The sequence below is a fragment of the Emydura macquarii genome, unplaced genomic scaffold, assembly GCF_026122565.2.
Source record: "Emydura macquarii macquarii isolate MOO-44397 ecotype Brisbane River unplaced genomic scaffold, CSIRO-AGI_Emac_v2 contig_1353, whole genome shotgun sequence".
In the NCBI taxonomy this organism is placed as follows: Eukaryota; Metazoa; Chordata; order Testudines; family Chelidae; genus Emydura; species Emydura macquarii.
Genome location: NW_027131490.1, coordinates 803174 through 822910, shown reverse-complemented (window position 1 = coordinate 822910; position 19737 = coordinate 803174). Strand labels below are relative to the sequence as shown.

The window sequence follows — 19737 nt, the reverse complement described above, 5'->3', positions numbered from 1 at the left end:
TGTAAAATTCACTGCCCTATGGAATGTTAGGCAAACACCCGGGAGTTAGCATTCAATTCTCTTATGTCTCTGGTTTCTGGTAAATAAAGAAATCTGTTTTTAATGTGGAGTTTTATTTATTTCAGCTGGGGTTTTACGGTATATTCTGAAAAACACCACTGGTAAGTAGTTCACATCAATAAATATGTGTTTGCCTGTTTAATCTCAACATTTTAAAAATAGTGTGCTTGAAACATAATGTGTGTGTGTTTTCTTGTTTTTGTTTGATTTTTTTTAAATGAATGCAGCTGTTACCAAAATATTTTGGTTGATTTGTTGCAATAAGGTGTCAGTTTTATATCCCTGATAAAGTCCCAGTTCAGCAAAACCTCAAGCCCCAGGCTTAAATCTGTGATTTGAAATTCATGAGACCTAAGCAAATGCTTAAAGTTAGACAGGTGCTTACATTTTTTTGGCAGAATAATGGACTTTTGAATTGGCTCCTATATGCCTTGCACTTAAGTCTTTTCATAATATGTGTTTAATATGCGTTTAACATTTCATAAGATGGATAGAAAACTGGTTAGATCGTTGAACTCAGTGGGTAATGATCAGTGGCTCAATGTCTAGTTGGCAGCCGGTAAGAAGTGGAGTACCCTAGTGCCGGTTCTGTTCAACGTCTTCATTAATGATCCAGAGGATGGGGTGAATTGCACCCTCAGCAAGTTTGCAGATGACACTAAGATGGGGGAAGTGGTAGATACAGGTAGGGATAGGATACAGAGTGATTTAGACAAATTAGAGGATTGGGCCAAAAGAAATCTGATGAGGTTCAACAAGGACAAGTGCAGAGTCCTGCACTCAGGACGGAAGAATCCTATGCCCTGCTACAGACTGGGGACCGACTGGCTAGACAGCGGTTCGGCAGAAAAGGACCTGGGGGTTACAGTGGACAAGAAGCTGGATATGAGTCAGCAGTGTGCCCTTATTGCCAAGAAAGCTAAGAGCACATTGGGCTGCATTAGTAGGAACATTGCCAGCAAATTGAGGAAAGTGATTATTCCTCTCTATTCGGCACTGGTGAGACCTCGTTTGGAGTACTGTGTCCCGTTGTGGACAAAGGATGTGGACAAATTGGAGACAGTTCAGCAGAGGGCAACTAAAATGATTAGGGGGCTGGAGCACATGATTTATGAGGAGAGGATAAGGGCACTAGGTTTGTTTAGTATGCAGAAGAGAAGAATGAGCAGCCTTTAACTACCTGAAAGGGGGTTCCAGGGAGGATGGAGCTAGACTGTTCTCAGTGGTGACAGATGACAGAACAAGGAGCAATGGTCTCAAGTTGTAGTGGGGGAGGTCTAGGTTGGAGATTAGGAAAAACTTTTTCAGTAGGAGGGTGGTGAAGCACTGGAATGGGTTACCTAGGGAGGTGGTGGAATCTCCATCCTTAGCGGTTTTTAAGGTGCGGCTTGACAAAGCCCTGGCTGGGATGGTTTAGCTGGGGTTGGTCCTGCTTTGAGCAGGGAGTTGGAGGACTAGATGACTTCCTCAGGTCCCTTCTATGATTCTATGAATATAATTAAATGTTCTTATGTTCAAAACATAAATAATAAAATGCTAACAACATTAAATAATTAAGAAAAATCCAAGCAGGTTTTGAATGTCAAAACAAGAACTGCTTCTGTAGTATATGACAACTACAGTAAGATACTTCATGAATCTGTTGTTTATTTTTATCATACTATCCATTGTATCGTAGGTATATGTGTTGTGATGGACAGGATACACAGATGGAGTGGCTGACCAGCATATTCACTGCACAGGTAATGCTTTGGTCAGAGGAAATATGATTTTTTTTAAATTCTCCACATTTTGTATTTAGCAGTGCATTATGAGTTTCACCAGTAATCTGTACTTATCTGCAAAACAATTAAAGAAATGTATTGATGGATGTTTTGTATGCACCATATATTGTAGCAAAAAAGGATAATACTGTTAAGCCAGTAATGTTACTGAGATCATACAATTGCAAGTAGATGTGGATTTAGCCCATCTATGGACTACTAGCTCAGTGCTTAGAGTGACGGGTAATAACTGCTCCACATTTGAGTTGTAGGTTTTTTTGGAGAAGTTCATTGAGTTCTCCTTGGTTTTCTTTTGTGTTGCAGAGAATCTGACAAAGAGAGGCATCCCACTTGCTCATCACCAGTAGGCATACTTGTTTTGTAAAGTCAAATAGAGAGATACCTACTACTAGGTTGTAGGAATGAGGAGTATGCTTTTGAATTCCAGTTCAAGAAACATCCTTACAAAAGGATTTTAATGTGTTTGGGTACTGATGAGAGGGGTTAAACGATATGAGGGAAAATTTCACCCACGGTGGGGAGTTGTACATTTATTGTTAGTTTTGAAAATGGTGCTATATTTTTGTTAGCGTTGCTTCTACTTTTTTTCATGAGGCTCCAAGGTGTTTCTTGCCAATGTTATTGTGGGTAACAGTTGACAAATGTTAACTTTTAAGTTTCCTTCATAAGTAAATACTAAATTTTACAGATTAGGTTACAGAGGCTCAGAAATGTTAGACAGTATTTAAACTGGGGTACTTATTTCCATATTTAGGCAGCTTAAGTGTTCTTGATCTTTAAAAGTGCAGAGCATTGGGTGTAGTGTGTGGTCGGCACTTCTGGAAAGTCAGCTGTCTTTCAGAAATAGATATCTTTAAGCAAGCAGATGTGAAAATGTTGTCCTTAGCCTTTCTCAGCTTTATTTTCCTAATGTAAAATCTTCAAACGTGGTGAAGTCCCATTTTCAAGTGATGTAGTAAGATTGTAAGTCCAAAGGACACTAAGTCACATAGACACTTCTGAAAATGTTGCTCCATTATACAAAATGGAAGATTTACCTTTGGTGAATACATTAAAGATTCAACAGTTTATAGGGTTTGAAATCTAAGATAAAATGGATATTTTAGATGCCAGAGGTGAGATGTTTTTAAATGTCATCTTTGTATTGAGTGCCACTACAATTTCTTGTCTGCCTATGGATGTTGGTGTTTTAAATCATGCCTGTCTTTCACCTAAGGTAAATATCATCATAGCCCAAATTCCTTGATGCAAAAGGTGGGTATGGAACTTGAGACCTGCTGCCCATTCTGCTGCTGGCTGTTGTAATAATGCTAGTTAGAGCAAAATGCCCATTTTCTTTTTCAAGAAAGTATTGGAACAAAAGCAGTAGTCACACCAGCATCACACCACACACGTGATTACAGCTAAAGTCTCTACAGCTTGCATAACATAATATTACCAGAAGAGGATTTCAAGTGGATTATCCCCTACACCACTTTAATTTAAGTAAAACTGCCCCGTGGTTTACGTCCAGTTCATTTAATCAATAGGTGGCCATGGAGGCCGTGCCAAATGCTTAAGAGGCAGCCACATTACATGGAACCACCCCAGAGATCTGGCACCCAAACTGCCAAATCCTCCATCGTTTCCTTCTGTGAGAGATGATGGGGTGCTTCTCTCTGTGAGATGCTGAAGCTCTTTCTTCCCCCTGAGCTCGTGCAGCAGGCCCACTAGGCAGACATAGCTCATCTCCCACTCTGAATTGCAATATCAGCTTTGGTCCCTGCTATCCAAAGAACCTCCACTGGACACCTGCTATGCAATTGTAATAAGCAAAATAACATTGAACAAAATAAACACACACTCTGGCTAGTTCTCCCAAGTTGCTTGGGGTGAAGTGAGACTATAAAACCACACTCTGCTCACCAGTTGGAGGGGCAGGAAAAATCCTTCTGGACTTTTGAAAAAAGGGCACTAACTGAATCTAAAGCACTGAAAAGAAACACAGCAGCAGCAAACCAGCACGTAGCCAAGGGATAAATGGGATGTTGACAAGAAGTAGGTGCAAAAATGGCTATCTATATCTGGGATATTTTCATACCCATGTTATGTCCTTCCACCACTAAATGGGATTTAGGATGAGATATTTCCTACTGCCCCAGCCCCACATGAGGTGTCCCATCCCCTGCTGCTACTGACAAACAACCTCTCACCCCACACAACGTGGCTGAACGGGAGGAGAGGAGATTTTTACAGCGGATAAACTTCAGGGCATGATAGTTCTCATGTTTACTATTTACTAAATCAACGGTGATTTTTTTTAAGCTGAAGATAGTCTTTGGGATTTTCTATAACAAGGGAAAACTTGCCTGTACAGAGCTTTCTCGGGAGCTGGCCAAAGAATGTAGAATGAACTTTCCCATTAAGTAAGGACCATCACAGACCTCACCACCTTCCACTATCAGTGCAAGGCACATTTCTCCTGACCTTTCCTTCTCTAACATAAAGTGTGTGTGTGTGTGTGTGTGTGTGTGTGTGTGTGTGTGTGTGTGTGTGTGTGTGTGTGTGAGTGAGAGAGTGAGAGTGAGAGTGAGAGAGAGAGAGTGTGTGAGTGAGAGAGATTCCAAACCAAAACACTTCCTTGCTCCCAGGGGAGAGGATGAGAAAATAAACGTGACAGATGTGGAAGTAGATGTCACTGTTAAATTTGGCTTCCATTTTCTTCATGTTGAAGTTACTATACAATAATAGCAAACAATACAATACAGTATGTTCAAGGAGGCATGATTGCAGAGGGAGTCATAAGTAGTTTCAAATTTACTGTGTTGTATGCACTTAAAGCAATATTAAGGTTCAGAATGTAAAAGTTAGGTACCCTTGCATGCTGTCATTTTATTTTAAAAATTTCATTTTAATGTACCTTCTTTTATAAAATTAAATATATCTGATTATTCTGTCTGTGTTCTGAGGATATAATACAGAATGGACACATGATTATCACAGTACATACTGTACAATCAGATTTTCTGAGGGATGGTCCATCTTTGACCTTTGTAAATAGTGGAAGTGGGCTGTGAAATGCATATCTGGGAAGCAACAGACTTTTCAAAATCTTGTGTTATGCAGCTTCTTCAAGTGAAGTAACTATTGTGGTTTCCATGGAAACAGCTACCAAACCTGAAATACATCTCATGGGGATAACGGGTAGTTAGTGTCTCAATGAATAGGTTCACAGGTTATTGACATAGGTTGCTGAAAAACAACTCATCCAAAGCTTAGTAACTCTGTTCAAGTCCTATTGATGCACGATCACAAGCAAGATAATGTTGCAACTCTGACCAGCAAGTATGGAGTGAAACGAGTTTGTTTAATCAATCTGGAATGCAGACTTACAAAAGCAGTTCATGACTTTTGGGGATTGTTTAAACAGAAAAAGTGCATGTTGTGACTTTTTTTCCCCAACCTCCTCATATTCCACAATTATTTTTCTTTGAAATCTGTCATATTGTTACTCATGATATGAAATATATAAAATAACAATGTTAACAGGCTGTATTGAGGGAGAATTTTTATTCAGCATTTTGGTCTTTAGCAGATGTAGCAACACCATGAATTAATTGTGCCAGTAAGTGGTAATTAGACACAACTGATATATTTTTCCATGGTAAAATATTATTTGCAGTAAAATCAGTACTTGAGGATGCCATAACTCAAGTTCCAAAAGATTATCATAAGATCACAGAATGCTTTGAACATGCAAATGTTTGCCTCTGGTATGAAGTTAATCCTCATCACCGCTATAAATTAGAAAAAATATAGAAGTAGATAAACTGGATTTGTTTTCCTGAGTCAGCATTTCAATCTTGGCCATGTTTAGAATTACTATGCTTTCTGTTCTTATGCAAGGCACATTGCCATGGTATCTGAACACATTTCTGTAGGGTTTATTTGTTTGAATGGTGTGATGAATCTAGATTTAAATTTAAAGGTGAATGAATTGTAAAGAAGGCATACAAGTTTTAAGTTATTTGCATTACATTAGCAAAATGTAGTATCTTAGCACTTAGAAGTGAAAGAAGCCTAACTTGGTGATGGAGTACTATTTTTTTTCTTTTTCTCCTATTTTTTTTTTTTTTACTCCTTAGAAATTATTGCTGTTTAGCTCCACAGCATAGTATGCAGGGAAGGTATTACATATTAATCCTTTCCTTTTTCCATCCTCAAATGTGGTAGGTACCATAGTGTAAATAATGCAGACATTTTGTCCCACTATAACTTAATTATTCTAGTTCTCTGGCTTCATTTGGAGAATATTGGATTAGTATGGAAGTTATTCATTTTGCATTTTGATTGGCAAATAGTTTTTTTTTAAAAAGCCTAAAATAGGATCATTGTGTTCTTTAAGAATGGGATGTGATTCAAGCCCAGTCTTGAATTTAATAAAAACTAGTCGGGACAAAAAACACTTAACATAGCTATCCAGGAGGTAAGGTATTGACAGGAAGATGGGCAAAATAGGTCATTTCCTATTTTAATTTCTATGTGCATCTATTCCTCTGAGCACAGCATGGGACTGACAAAGTAAAACCAAAATTAGCACCCAGATGAAGGTATACCTTCAAGTGCATGGGCAGTAATTCTTCTGTTTAATAGTGCAATTTAGGGAGGCTTATTTCTTTGCTTAGAAATAAATGTTATTGGGAATGGTTTAAGGATTCTCCTCCACAGGCTTCTTTATGAAAGCTAGTTTATTCTGTGACCCTATTTAACTAATAATTATATGCAGAACTCTTGCAGCATATTTCATGGAGAATTTTAAAATGTTTAGAGAACTCTTGAAGAACTTCAGAAATCACTGTAAGTTGAGCACCAAAAACTCCCTTTTCAGTTGCATTGAAACCACATTCTACATTCACCACCACTGCATTCATTCTTGGATTATTGCAATGCAAATTTCTATTTTTCTGAGCTCAACCTTCCCAGTGTCTTTCCACCTCACTGAATCCATCAGGGAGTAACGGCATAACTAAAGAATGGTTAGAATTCTTTAGTTATAATATACTGTGGAGGAAGAAGCTGCAAGGTTTGGGCATTCCAAGAGGGAAGAGTCAAAGATGATCTATAAGGCTGTCTTCACTAAGTGCGGCAAATTCGCCGCCATCAGATCGACTTATCTGGATTGTGGTCAGTGAAGACCTGCTCAGTCGATCCAGAAATCGACATATTAAGACCACCTTCTCAAGTGGCATAGCGCTGCATCGACAGGAACGTGGTTCCCATCAGTGCAGTGCAGTGAAGACGGCGCGCAGAAGAGAAGCACAGCAGTCGACGGGAGTTACGCAAGTTTTTTGCGTAGTTTGTGTAACTCCGGTCGACTGCCGCCAAATCTCTGAAGTAAGTGTAGACAAGCACAGAGTTATAAGTCTGAGTGGCAGACATATCTTGTCTGAATGTAGAGGCCATGTACTAATGGCAGTAATACTCATTCTCATATGCCTATTACTTTGTGCTTTGCAGGACTGATATACAGACTCTCTTTGCTGTTGAATAATATTTACAAGACAACGAGAGTCCTGTGGCTCCTTAAAGACTAGCACATTTATTTGGGCATAAGATTTCGCAGGCAGAAACCCACTTTGTTGAATGCATGAAGTGGAAACTTCAGTTTGGTAGATATATATACACATTCAAGGATGGGTGAGTGTTAACGAGGTTAATTCAATCAGGGTGGATGAGGCCCATTCACGACAGTTGATGAGAAGGTGTGAATGCCAAAAGAGGGAACATTATTTTTTGTAATCGGCTAGCCACTCCCAGTCTCTATTCAGACCTAGTCTAATAGTGTCAAGTTTCCATATGAGTTCCAGCTCTGCAGTTTCGTACTGGAGTTTGTTTTTGAAGTTTTTTTGTTGTAGTATGGCAACAATATTTACAAGGTGGACTTGGTATATTATGTTTATCCTTTGGAAAGACAAAGATGTTTTGATATTTCTGTTAACAAGAACCATCTAGATGAGTCAGAACTATGAATAAATAAACTCTTACCAGGATTCACAAAGTAGGCATTCCCCCAACACCTATTTTGCTTTTTGGGGCCCATTCAAGTAGAACATCTGCAGTGGATTCTAAACCCAAACAAAACTGGAGCATTGGGGTAAAGATTACATCACTACATCGTTTTATTTCTGGTGTGATTAACATAATGGGTATCTGTAAGGAGATTTCTGTTTTCTTTACATTAAAACAAAGGCCAAAAAGGAATACAGCATGGTCAAAGGAATTAAGCAAACGTTGCAGATGATTTCCAGAAAGGGCGACAATCGCTGAGTTGTTGGCATACAGTAGATACTTCTTTCCACTTTGCTGGGGTTTACATTTAGCCTTGAATCAGCAGAGGTTTAGAAGTCTGCCATTGAATCGTGTTGTTAAAATGACACCATTAGTGGTAGTTTGTGCGCAGCGACTTCTAGCACTCGAGCCAAGAAGAATGTAAATAATGTAGGGGCAAGCACACAGTCCTCTTCAATCCCATGGGCTACAGGAAAGGGATCAGACAAGTTGACATCCACTGTTACATGCATGTTGTCACAAAAGCATCTTGATTACTTTGATTACATCTTGATTACTTTGTGTGGGCAGCCAAACTTCTCAAAAAGGCATCAGAGAGGAGAGCGCCCAATGGAGTCAATTGCCTTACTTAGGTCAACAAAGGCCGCATACAGGGGCATTTGTTGTTCAGCAGCTTTCTCCTGTAACTGGCGTAGGGTAAATGTCATCTCAGCAGTGCTATGTGATGAACGAAAACCACAGTGGGATTCAGGGAGTATATCATTTACAATAACCTGAAGCCTTTTCAGCAGTAGCTTACCAAGTATCTTACCAGTAATGGAGAGGAGTGAATGCCACGGTAATTGCCACATTCGTATCTATTCCCTTTAGACTTGTAGATTGTAACTATTTTGGCAACTTTGAAATCATGGGGTAAAACCTTGTTTTCCCAACAGAGAAATTAAATAGGTCTAGTAAAGTTTTGTGAAGTGTAAGACCACTGTTTCAGCTCTTCAGCTGGAATTTCATCAGCTCCAGCTACTTTTCCATTTGCCATTTCCATAAGTGCGTTTTTAGTCTCTCCCAAATTGGTGGATCGTCGAATTAAAATCAAACTGGTCTTTGCTCAGTTGAGTCTACTATTTAATCATTTGTGCTTGACTCACGATTGAGGAGAGTCACCAAATGTTTTTTCCACCTTTCTAGTATCCTACTGTGCTCATTCAAGAGGGTGATGCCATTAGTGGACAGGATTGGACAGTTATTGGCTCTTCGTGGTCTTTAGGTGGACTTGAACTCCTGAAAAAATCAGCAAGAGCTTATAGTTCTGTTGCTTTATTTCTCCACCAAGTGTCCTCTATCTCCTGCAGCTTTTCCTGCACTTCAGATTTTGATTTCTTGAAGGCTTCTGTAGCTGGGAGGGAGCAAAGGTTGTTAGGTTTAACTTGGTGCATGGCTCAAGGGGCCACAAAGTGCTTAAATATTGTAGTCATTTGCATCAAACCAGTCCACATTTCATGGAGTTGGGACACCAAGGACTGCTTTAGCTGTTGATTGCACTAAAGTTCAAAGGGTGCCCTACTTTTTGTCAACAGTTCCACTTACTCTTGCATTGGCACAATTTAATAGTGCAGCATGAATGAAAATTGCAACTGAGTTTTCTCCTCTTCTGTGAGAAGTGTCTAGAATCAACACATCGGTTCGGTTTTGGGGCAGTTTTCAATCTAAGACTGTGAATCCTGATGTTCAGTTTAGTACTGATAAACTGGTAATCCATAAAGCATTCTGTGCCTCACATAGCCTTGGTAATCGAAACATCCCTCAGGTCATTATAACGAGTAATGACATACTGTAGATGGTGCCATCGTTTTGACCAAAGGTACTGCCAAGAATAGAACGGCTTCTCAGGCATGTTGAAAAATGTGTTCATAACAGCGAGGTCAAACTCATACATAGTGTTAGGAATAGATCACCATTTGTGTTTCGAGACCCAAGTCGAAATTTCCCCATGACTGTTCCAAGTGGTGTAATCCTCTTCAATGCGAGTACTGAAGTCACCCAGTAATAAGATTTTGTCGTCATTGGGTATGTTTCTTAGTGTCAGTCAACTGGCTGTAGAACTGAGTCTTCATTTCTTCAGGAGCAACTAGTATTGGAGCGTAAGTGCTTATTATTGTCAGAAAGTTGTTGTAAGGCAGCAGTATCCACAATGTCAATAGGCGCTTGGATATTGACACAGGTTTTTGTGGGAGTTTATTAGCGATGGAGTTTGCTATTGTGAGACCTACCCCATGTAGGCTGATGTTTTTGATGTGCCTTGGATACTGACCAGTAGAAAGTGTATTCTTTTTCTCTGTGCACATCACTGTCATGTAGTCTAGCCTAGGATAAGGCAGAAATATCTATTTGATACCTGTCTAGCTCTTTCGCTACTAATGCAGTTCTTCTACGGGCTTGATTTTCCTTTGAGTCAAGTAATGTGCGAATGTTCCAGCATCCGGGATACCCTAATTCAAATCTCCCTCTGCCTGATTTGGGGCAGGGATTTTAACTTGGGTGTCCCACTTTCCAGGTGAGGTCCCTAATCCCTGGGCTAGAGGTCCCTAATCACTGGGCTACTGGCTATGCTTGCATGGGTCTCTCTCATGAGATTTCTCCTGTTGAAGCTGTTTCACTTTGTTTAAATAATGACATGTTTATTGGGCCACAAAGATGGTTAGAGTGACTCTATAGCCCAGTTGTTAGGGTGCTCACATAGGAGGTGGGAGTCTCAAGTTCAAGCCCTCCTGCCTCAATGATTATTTATGCACAGTGTAACAGCTTCATCAAGAGAGGTCTGAGACCAGCTGTGTGTCGCAGTGCCTAAATCTCACTAGTGAATCCCACTCATAATTCCTTATACTAAAATGTAATTAATCCTTTTACCCAAAGAAGTGGGGGGTTCTACTTGCAGTCTACCTATTTATGTTTCAGCCACGAGGAGGTGATATGTTGTAGGTTAAAATTTTCAAATATTTTTTTAATTGAATACATTGAGCCCTTTGGGGTGTGGGTGACTAAATCCCCTGAATTTCTTTGGCACTCTGAACCATAACTATTATGATAGCTAATTTATAATAATAAATTGCTCTAATTTATAGTAATAAATTAGTAATATAAATACTCCCTTATGTTTAAACATTTATTTTCATATTGGGTCAGATTATTGCATTTATGTCAAGAGCATTTTCTTTATTTGGTTCAGTTGAGAACAATGAAAATAAATTGTACATGGAATTTTGGAGCTAGAAATTTAATAGGCACATTTGTTTTCCTAAATATTGATTTTTGTTCTATTTCTAATAGATGTGTTTTGATATTTCAATCTATAGTGTGGAGTGAACACATCTGGAACGTAGATGTCCTGAGACCTTAAAGCTCTATTCACTTTGCATCTTGCAGTTCTCCAGCAATACTTCTGAAGCATTTGTAAAAGTATCAGCATAATTATAAAAAAACATACTCCTGTTATCTAAAAAAAAGTTCATAGAGTAATGTGAAGCTATAGTACAGCATGGTTTATAGTCTTACTGAGGCAATTTTGTACATAAAAAGTAGTGCATACATCATAATAAAATTGCATGCCAAGAGTAAGGAATTTTGTTTCTACAGCACAGTGATATATGGCCACCAGCCGGAAAAGCAAGAAAACAGTCTATAACTAAAAATCCAAAGATTGGAGGCTTACCTTTAATTCCCATTCAGCAGGAGAAAAATACTTCTAAAACCAGAGGAAATGCAGAGGTAAGCCGGTGGCTAAAGTTGGTTTTGAACTTTAATTACAATGCTATATTTTGTTGTCCTTTGAGTTCGATGAATGTGAGATGTAGATGCTTCTAATGTTAGTGTCCTTTTTATTGTTCTGCTATTAAAGGAGTGGTTAGGACAATATAATTAAATGCATAATGAGCTAGCCTTGTGTCAACTCTGTTGTTACTTGGTAAATTAACACTGGATTTTTTCAGTAAGAGCCACCCATTAGAATTAAATGGGATTTTTACCATGAATTTTACTACACATTAATAGGCTTTTTTTTAAATTAAGTCCTTGAGAATATAGTTTTGTGTGCGTACTGTACCATATTTTTCCTATCTCCAAAACAGTCTTGCACTTTTTGGTATCTATTCTAGAATATTAGTAGCAAAGAGCTCCATTTGCAAATTAAGTTAAGATGGAACTAACTGCTGAACATTTCAATTATGTTATTATTAGGCTTACAAAAGAATAAGTCTGGAGCAATGGTAACAGCTGTTCGCAGTAACTTACTCAAGGGCCACTAGATTTCTGGGATGAATGGTGTTTCTCAGTCTTAACATAAGGGACTTCTCAGATGAACCATTAGCAACCAAAAAAGAAGCACTGATGTGCTCCTGCACATACATTGGAGTGGGGAACATTTTGAGTGTGGGAACATAAGTTGCTACCATTGACCCTACATAATAGTAATAACAAATAGCTTTTGTATGCTTTTCATCAGGAGGTCTCAAAGCACTTAACAAAGGGGGGAGGAGGAGAAGCATCCTTATGCCCATTTTACGGATGAGGAAACTGAAGCATAGTGAAATAAAGTGACTTGTTCAAGGCAACCCATTGACATAGTTGAAAATAAACCCCAGGTCTCCAGAGTCCGAGTGTAATGCTCTATCCACTAGACTGTTCTGCTTCCCTGAAGCAAATGTATGTGTGATACAGTTAGTCAGTCTCTTCAGGCAGTTCTGATCTTACTTCCTAAATGGCCACTGAGTTCTGTTAACTCTATTTTTTATTCAGCCTCCTTTCTTCTTTTCCCCTTTTCTCCTTTCAAAGCACTAGAATGGGTTACCTAGGGAGGTGGTGGATTCTCCATCCTTAATAGCTCTGAATTTTTATACTTTATGTTCATACAACATAATAAGCATTTTTAAAACTTATTTTCAATGTTAATGATATGTCTGAAAGTTGTATTAATCTTCAAACTTCCTATCAATGGAATATATATTTATATTTTCCGAAAGTTAAAGATCTATTTTTCAACCTACTATCTAGGCTTTCTGAAAGTCTAAGTACACTATTCACTGGATCATCCTTGTCCAGATGCTTGTTGACACCCAAAAGAATTGTAAATAGATTGGTGAGGCATGGTTCCTTTCACATACCTGTGATATCAGCATCAGAACAGGATTTGGCCAGATGTTTCAGGGATGAGTGGTGTGGCATACAAAAGGGGAAAAAATAGGTTAAATCCTGTTTCCATTGAAGTTGATGGCAAAACTGCCATCAACTTCATCAGAGAGAGAATTTCACCCTTAATATTTAATGTACTCTGTATCACTTAAATGGTAAAAATTGCACCATCTTCCTCAGAGGATCTCTTCCCAGTAAGCATTCTGAATTGCGTTTGCTTACTTTGCTGATTAAAGTAAGTTTTTATTGCTTTTTTGGTCTTGTTAGCTTTGCAAAGCCAACACAGGTAAGAGAGAGAATGTAAGATGGATTTGTCCATTGTGCATCATGATCAGAATTGTTACTAAATTATGTTTTACATCTGTGCAATCCCACTGACAGAAATAGTGTTGCACTGCTGTAACCGAAGACATAATTTGGTCTGACCAATCTTTGTTATGGGTGATATGCATAAGGAAAAAGGAGCCTCCTTTGACTTCCAGATTAATTATATTAATTAATTAATTTATTATTATTATTCCCATATTGTTTTTGCAGAGCTGGCAGTTAGAGGAAAATATCATTTTATTGTAAAACAGTTACATTTTAATATGGAAGTCATTGGGAAAACAATATGATAATTCCAATCACAGGTGATCTTACACTAGTGTTTGATGCACATTATTGGTGTTGGAAATCACTTAGCTCTGTATCTTCTGTACAGTTTTATGTCATGTTTTACTTTGAACAGCATGATTTGGCTTCATTAATTTAATGGGTTTTATATAACATACAAATTATAAATCTTACATATGCTGAGCATATACCAGTTGGACTTAAAAAGCTCTCTGTGTGAGTGGTAAGCCCCACTTTAAGTAGGGGAATATATGTTGATCTAGTAGTTTATTTCAAAATAAACGATACATTTAAAAAGTGATCGTTGCTACTGGCCTTTTTCTATTTTCATATAAGAAAGTTTGGGGGAGAATGTCAGGAAAAAAGGAGCTCACTGTACCCAATTTAGTAAGGACCTAGATCGGATTTTAAGAAATGTAATCACTGTTTTGCTTCTCGTAAGATGCAAAATTGAAACGTGGTTTTACTAGGGGTTGTAAATAAAATGTATTGTTCCAGATTGAATTTCAAGGCAGTAATTTAATACCATGGTTTGCTGACATTTTAGAAAGCCCTCAGGCTCTGTTAATGCATCTTCTGATCAAAATCGAGCCCCACATTTAAAGATCCCCAGGGATACACCAAAAAGTTATTTTATATATATTTATGAAGGTTTTCTTATTCTGGGTCGTCATACTTATTAGTTTAACACAAGTGAGTCATCAATGGCATTCCCACTATATTTTGTTTGTAGAGATTTGCAGAACTACTGTTCTCAGACTTTATATTCTTAGTATACAGGGAAAATGAGAATATTCACAGATATTAGACAGGATAGAACTACTGCAACAGCGAGGTTTTGGGGCAGCTTCTAAACTCCCTTGCACACCTGTACAGAGATTCCTGGCCACCGGCAACACACAACACCCAATAACCCTGGTATCATTCTGTGTTGTTGTGCTAGCCTACAAAGAGCTAGGGGTAGATCCTTAGCTGATATAAATTGTCATAACTCCATATAAGTCAGTGGAGATATGACAGTTTACACCAGAAAAGGATCTGCCTGTGGTATATAAGCCAATTTTAGCACATGTGGGGGTACCAAGTCCCTCTGTTTGGTCATTCTAAGGCTGCCCTTCCCCCAGGTGTCGGAATCCCACGGTTCCATTGAACATTCACAGCTCAGTTGCTCCTGGATGAATTTCACTCTTAATGAATGAGAACTACAATATCAGCAACTTTAACTCTCAATTCTTTCTTAGGGGGGAAAAAAAATCTATTTTAAAATGGCATTAGTTTAGTTTGCCCAAATGCAATGACACAATGTTCTGATTCCTTTAAATATTATGTGAATGTTAATACAGCTGATAATAGAGACCACTTCAGTAGATAAAGTACGCTAGCGCTCCAGAGATGGGTGCTTACTTCACTTACTGGGTATGTTGTTCCTTTCTTCCTTCCCTTTGCCCAGTTAGAGGACTGGAAAACATTTTGAAGAGAAACTAACCTATTTTTGCTGTCCACTTGACTGCACCAACCATACAGACAAGTTGTGTACTGTTGACAGTGGCAGTGTTGCTCAGATTCCTTACGCTTTAGTGCTCACACTCACTGACCTGATGAGGACCAATGCCACTAAAACAAGACATATTGTACTTATTTGAAGAATTGTATGAGTTTGTGTCTTCCCTTTGGATCTGAGCATGGCAGCAGGCAGTTCATTCTATTTTCAGAGAGAGTTAAGAGAACATCTGGATGCAAGAGCTGGATGGAGAACTTGATTTATGTTTTATATAAGCCATTCCTCTAGTTTGTCCCTTAAATTTAAGAAGTGGAATCTGCATTTGGGATGGGGAGAAACAGGGAGGTGGGTGTGGGGGGAATATTCCTATCATTTGCCAGGCTGTGTTCATAGATGGTAAAATTGCTGATTGATATGAAATTGTGCATATGCATCCCCCTTGGTCATATATGGTAATAAAAGTAATCAAATTGTTGCAATATTTTATCAGTATTGTATCTGCCTAACTTATATAAGGGGCTATTGTTTCATAGAAACGTCATGTTTCTTGGTGTAAGAAATTAAAATTAAATATAATAGATAGTAGGTTGAAAAATAGATCTTTGACTTTCGGAAAATAAAAATATATATTCCATTGATAGGAAGTTTGAAGATTAATACAACTTTCAGACATATCATTAACATTGAAAATAAGTTTTAAAAATGCTTATTATGTTGTATGAACATAAATTATAAAAATTCAGAGCTATTAATTATGCTGCCTCAGCTCCTCAGCAAAATTGATTTTTCTTGTAAGCTGTTATATAAAGTAATGAGCAAAACTCACAATCTAAATATTATTGAATATTGTATTAATTTGAACCATTTTATTTCTGATTTCTTGTCTTTATACAGAATATTAAATTAGAATCTGGAAAGCTGATGCTCAGTGAACATGATGAAAATGACATAATGGAAGAAAAAAAGAATTTAAAACAAAAATCATATATTGTGGCCCAATGCTTAGAACGCAAGGAGGAAAAAGCAAGAAACCATGTGAAAAAACATCGGAGCCTGATCTGTGTCGAGGATACAGGTGCTGATTTACACCAAATACCCTATAAGGAATCAAAGACACTGAAGAAAAATGAGAACAAAATAAACAAATCTAATTTAGAATCTGATAAATTGCCACCTAATGTTATTCAGGAATTACATACAGTTCTGCAGAAAAACAGAGCCCTCCGTGAAGAAACCTAAATTTGATTTTGTAAGAGTCAGATGTCAAAAAACTGATTATTCCAGGCAATAAATAGCTTATTTTTTAAAGTGTGTGTACAGATTGTACAGTGTAGAGACTATGAAATGTGTTTATATACAGCTGTTGATTTTTTAAATGACAATTATGTATGTGCTGGATAATAACATAAATTAAGATTAAACAGAGCTTTTAAATGTATAAAATTCCTGATGTGAAATCCTGAAATTTGAAGCCAATGGGAGTTTTGCCTTTGACTTCAGTGGGGTCATTTTTAATAAAGAAGTTATGTTTTGGTTCTAACCAAGAGAACTTCAGTTAGAGAATACGGTTTAAATATTAAGTACTGTTAACGGTTTGTTCAGAACCCTCTTCTAAGTACTGGAGAAATTTTCTTTAAAATGCACATATAGTAACTGTCAAATAAGATATAAGATCTAATCTGATGACAAATCTTGCATGTAGTATCTTTCATTTTTGTGGTTTTTTTGTAAGTACACCTGTTTACATAGACTTGGCCTCTGACACAGCGGCATCAAGATAGAATAAAAAAAGGGGGGGGAAACCTTGTTGAGACACCATGTAGGCTCTCATATAATGTAAATATACTATATTTACAGATAACCAGAAAGGAGACATTAAAACATTGAATGAGACAAAAAGAAAAGAGAAATGGGAAGTCTTCCAAGCAGCCTCATCTCACTTAAACAAATACATACATCTAAAATATGGTATCTTCTCTCCTCTAAACAGATTGAAATAGAGTTAAAGAAAGTGTCGAGGAGACTGATTAGCTCATACGATCAGGAATGTGAGGCAGAACTTTCATCTTTAGATCCCTCTTTTTCGATGTGACTAGGTTGCTAGTGACAAAGTTATCTGATGGCTATTCAGTAATCATATGTGAAATGAATTTGCTAATGAACAGATGGCCCAATCACAGAACCACCCATCAAACTGGCAGTAATTCATTCTGTCACAGAATGACCAGGAATGAAATGAGCAGGGAGACTAAATTATCGTTTCACCCTTAGAGGTGGTCCTACTAGATGAAGATGGAGCAATCCACTGATTGAGGCTGCAAGTTGTGCTATAGCTCTTCTGAGAGTAGAGAGAGGCTTCAGGCTGTACCAGTCTAGCACCCTTCAGGGGCACTAAATTCATTAATATTGGGGAGGGAAGGGAATTGCCATATTTCATCAACTTTATAATATTGTAATATTGTCTGAAATCCTTTTTTAATTAACAAGCATATTTTCAGATTTTTTCCTGTTGCCATATTTCTGTGCAAAGAGAAGCAATATCCTCTGTAATCAGCTTGTTCCTCTTTCCTGATATGAATGGACGTCATAACCACTGTTTTGACATCACAGTTACTTCTCATGATAGATAGCAATGAACACATCAATCCAGAGCAAGTTAATTCTGAAAGAGAAAGCTGCCATCTATATAATAGTGTCTTGGTAATCTGCATGTTCTGAAAAGGAGGATGGAAAAAAACTACAATTTAATGGGTTTTTATAATGTTTTATTTTGTAATAGTCTTTTGGAATTTAGCAGTAGTAAGGGTTCCTCTCTCACTCGCTTTGCACTTATTCTGTTTGACTAATTGTTAAATCTAAGAGCAAATTTGTACATTTTTTTTTTATTTTCCCAATGCACTTTTTATTATTTTGTTAGTTTTAATTTGTAGTTTGATCTCTTTTAATCATTAAGGCCCCATTTCAAGAAAGCATATAAGCACAAACTTAAGTTTCATTTACTTACAACGGTGCTTAATGTTAAGTGTGTTCATAGATGTTTTCCTGAATCAGAGCTTAGCTTTGTGGGTGGTGAGGATAATTCAGTAAAGTGCTTACACTGTCTGTCTGAGGCTGGTCCTGAATTTACTGTTTACAGTTACTCATATATTTTCACATTATTTTCTGTGTTGATTTAAGATTATTGCCAATTTGATCTTTTATTGTGTCACTAAGACTGTTATTCACCTGAGATCTCATACACCACTGGAGTCCCACTTTAATGGATGAAATTAGAGGTGTTGGAGAGTTCTATGAATTGGGTGAGTGTCCCCATATGAGAGAATAACATGCAGTATTTTAATTAAGATAAAATAGAACAAGAAAGTCTTCTTAATTTGACCATAATTTGCACAGTTGCTGCAAAGGGTATTAAAAATGTAAGGAAAAAAGGCTGCATACTTGAAAAAAACCCAAACAACTAAATATTGTTTACTTTTCCATTGTGGTTAAACTGTCTGAATTTATGGCTGTTGGGTCATCAGTGAAAACATTTCACCTAAAATATAAATAATCTTTCAATGTTTTCTACAGGTCTAATGAATATTATTTGAACGGTGACATTGTTTAAGAGAACACAACTTCTGTAATAATATGGAAGTGTGATTAAATTAATTTAAAATGCATTACATGGGAGTCTGATTCCTCTTCAAATTATTACCTGATGTTCAATCAGTATTGCACTAAGCACTGAGACTGATCTAAGAACTGAAGAATAAATGTGTGTCATCTGTAATAGTATCATAATGGCTGCTGTATTTTGTATATCATTCTGAAATGGGAAGGAAACTAATTTCCAGAGAATAAATAATATTTTCTTTAAATTGTGTTATGTAATCTCTTCAGGAAAAAATCATCAAGCCAGTGATAATTGTTCTAGCAATTATTTCTATGCACATCTCCATACCATTGCAACTAATCTTTGTATGGTAATAATTAGCTATCCCCACTTACAAATGAGGAAAGAGAGGCACAATTAAAATAAGTGGCTTGCACAAATCATAACAGTGACAGAGCTGGGATTAAAATTTAGGAGTTGGTAAATTTTAGGTCCTTGATTATTATATTAGATTCCTCCATCCTCCCTGTTAGAAAAGAGTTAGAAAAGCCAATAAGTATCAATACTGTTTCTTCCACACGTCAGTTCTCTGTACATTTTCAAGCTTTACTGAGAAAAGTTGTTTTAGATACTTGTAACTCAGCAGAGTCAAAAGAGCCATGGAAGAAGAGATCCTTTTCTATCCTAGACATAATCTTCAAACCTACATTTCCAGCAACTTAAATGTGAGGTGTGTTCTAATACAGATAGGAACCTTCTCAATATACTTAGTGTTGCATATATTGAAGTATTAGAACATATTACTCTATAAATCCCCCTGGAATTATTATGGAAATTTACATTTATATTCATAGAGTCTAAGGCCAGGAGGAACCACTGTGATCATCTAGTCTGAACTCCTGTATAGCACAGAATTTCCCCCAAAATAATTCCTAGAGCATATTTTTAGAAAA

The 19737-nt window shown here is 37.3% G+C and overlaps 1 protein-coding gene across 1 annotated transcript in view; it reads left to right on the top strand.

Moving 5' to 3' along the window:
* The window catches only part of ARAP2 (ArfGAP with RhoGAP domain, ankyrin repeat and PH domain 2), a 171931-nt gene extending 152882 nt beyond the window's left edge, over nucleotides 1-19049 (top strand). Inside the window, exons 30-33 of the mRNA XM_067551531.1 lie at nucleotides 126-161; nucleotides 1739-1802; nucleotides 11523-11654; nucleotides 16084-19049. Of these exons, the coding sequence (XP_067407632.1) occupies nucleotides 126-161; nucleotides 1739-1802; nucleotides 11523-11654; nucleotides 16084-16428 (577 nt within the window). The 3' untranslated portion in view covers nucleotides 16429-19049. The remainder of the gene's footprint in view (nucleotides 1-125; nucleotides 162-1738; nucleotides 1803-11522; nucleotides 11655-16083) is intronic.
* Nucleotides 19050-19737: the final 688 nt, after the last annotated feature.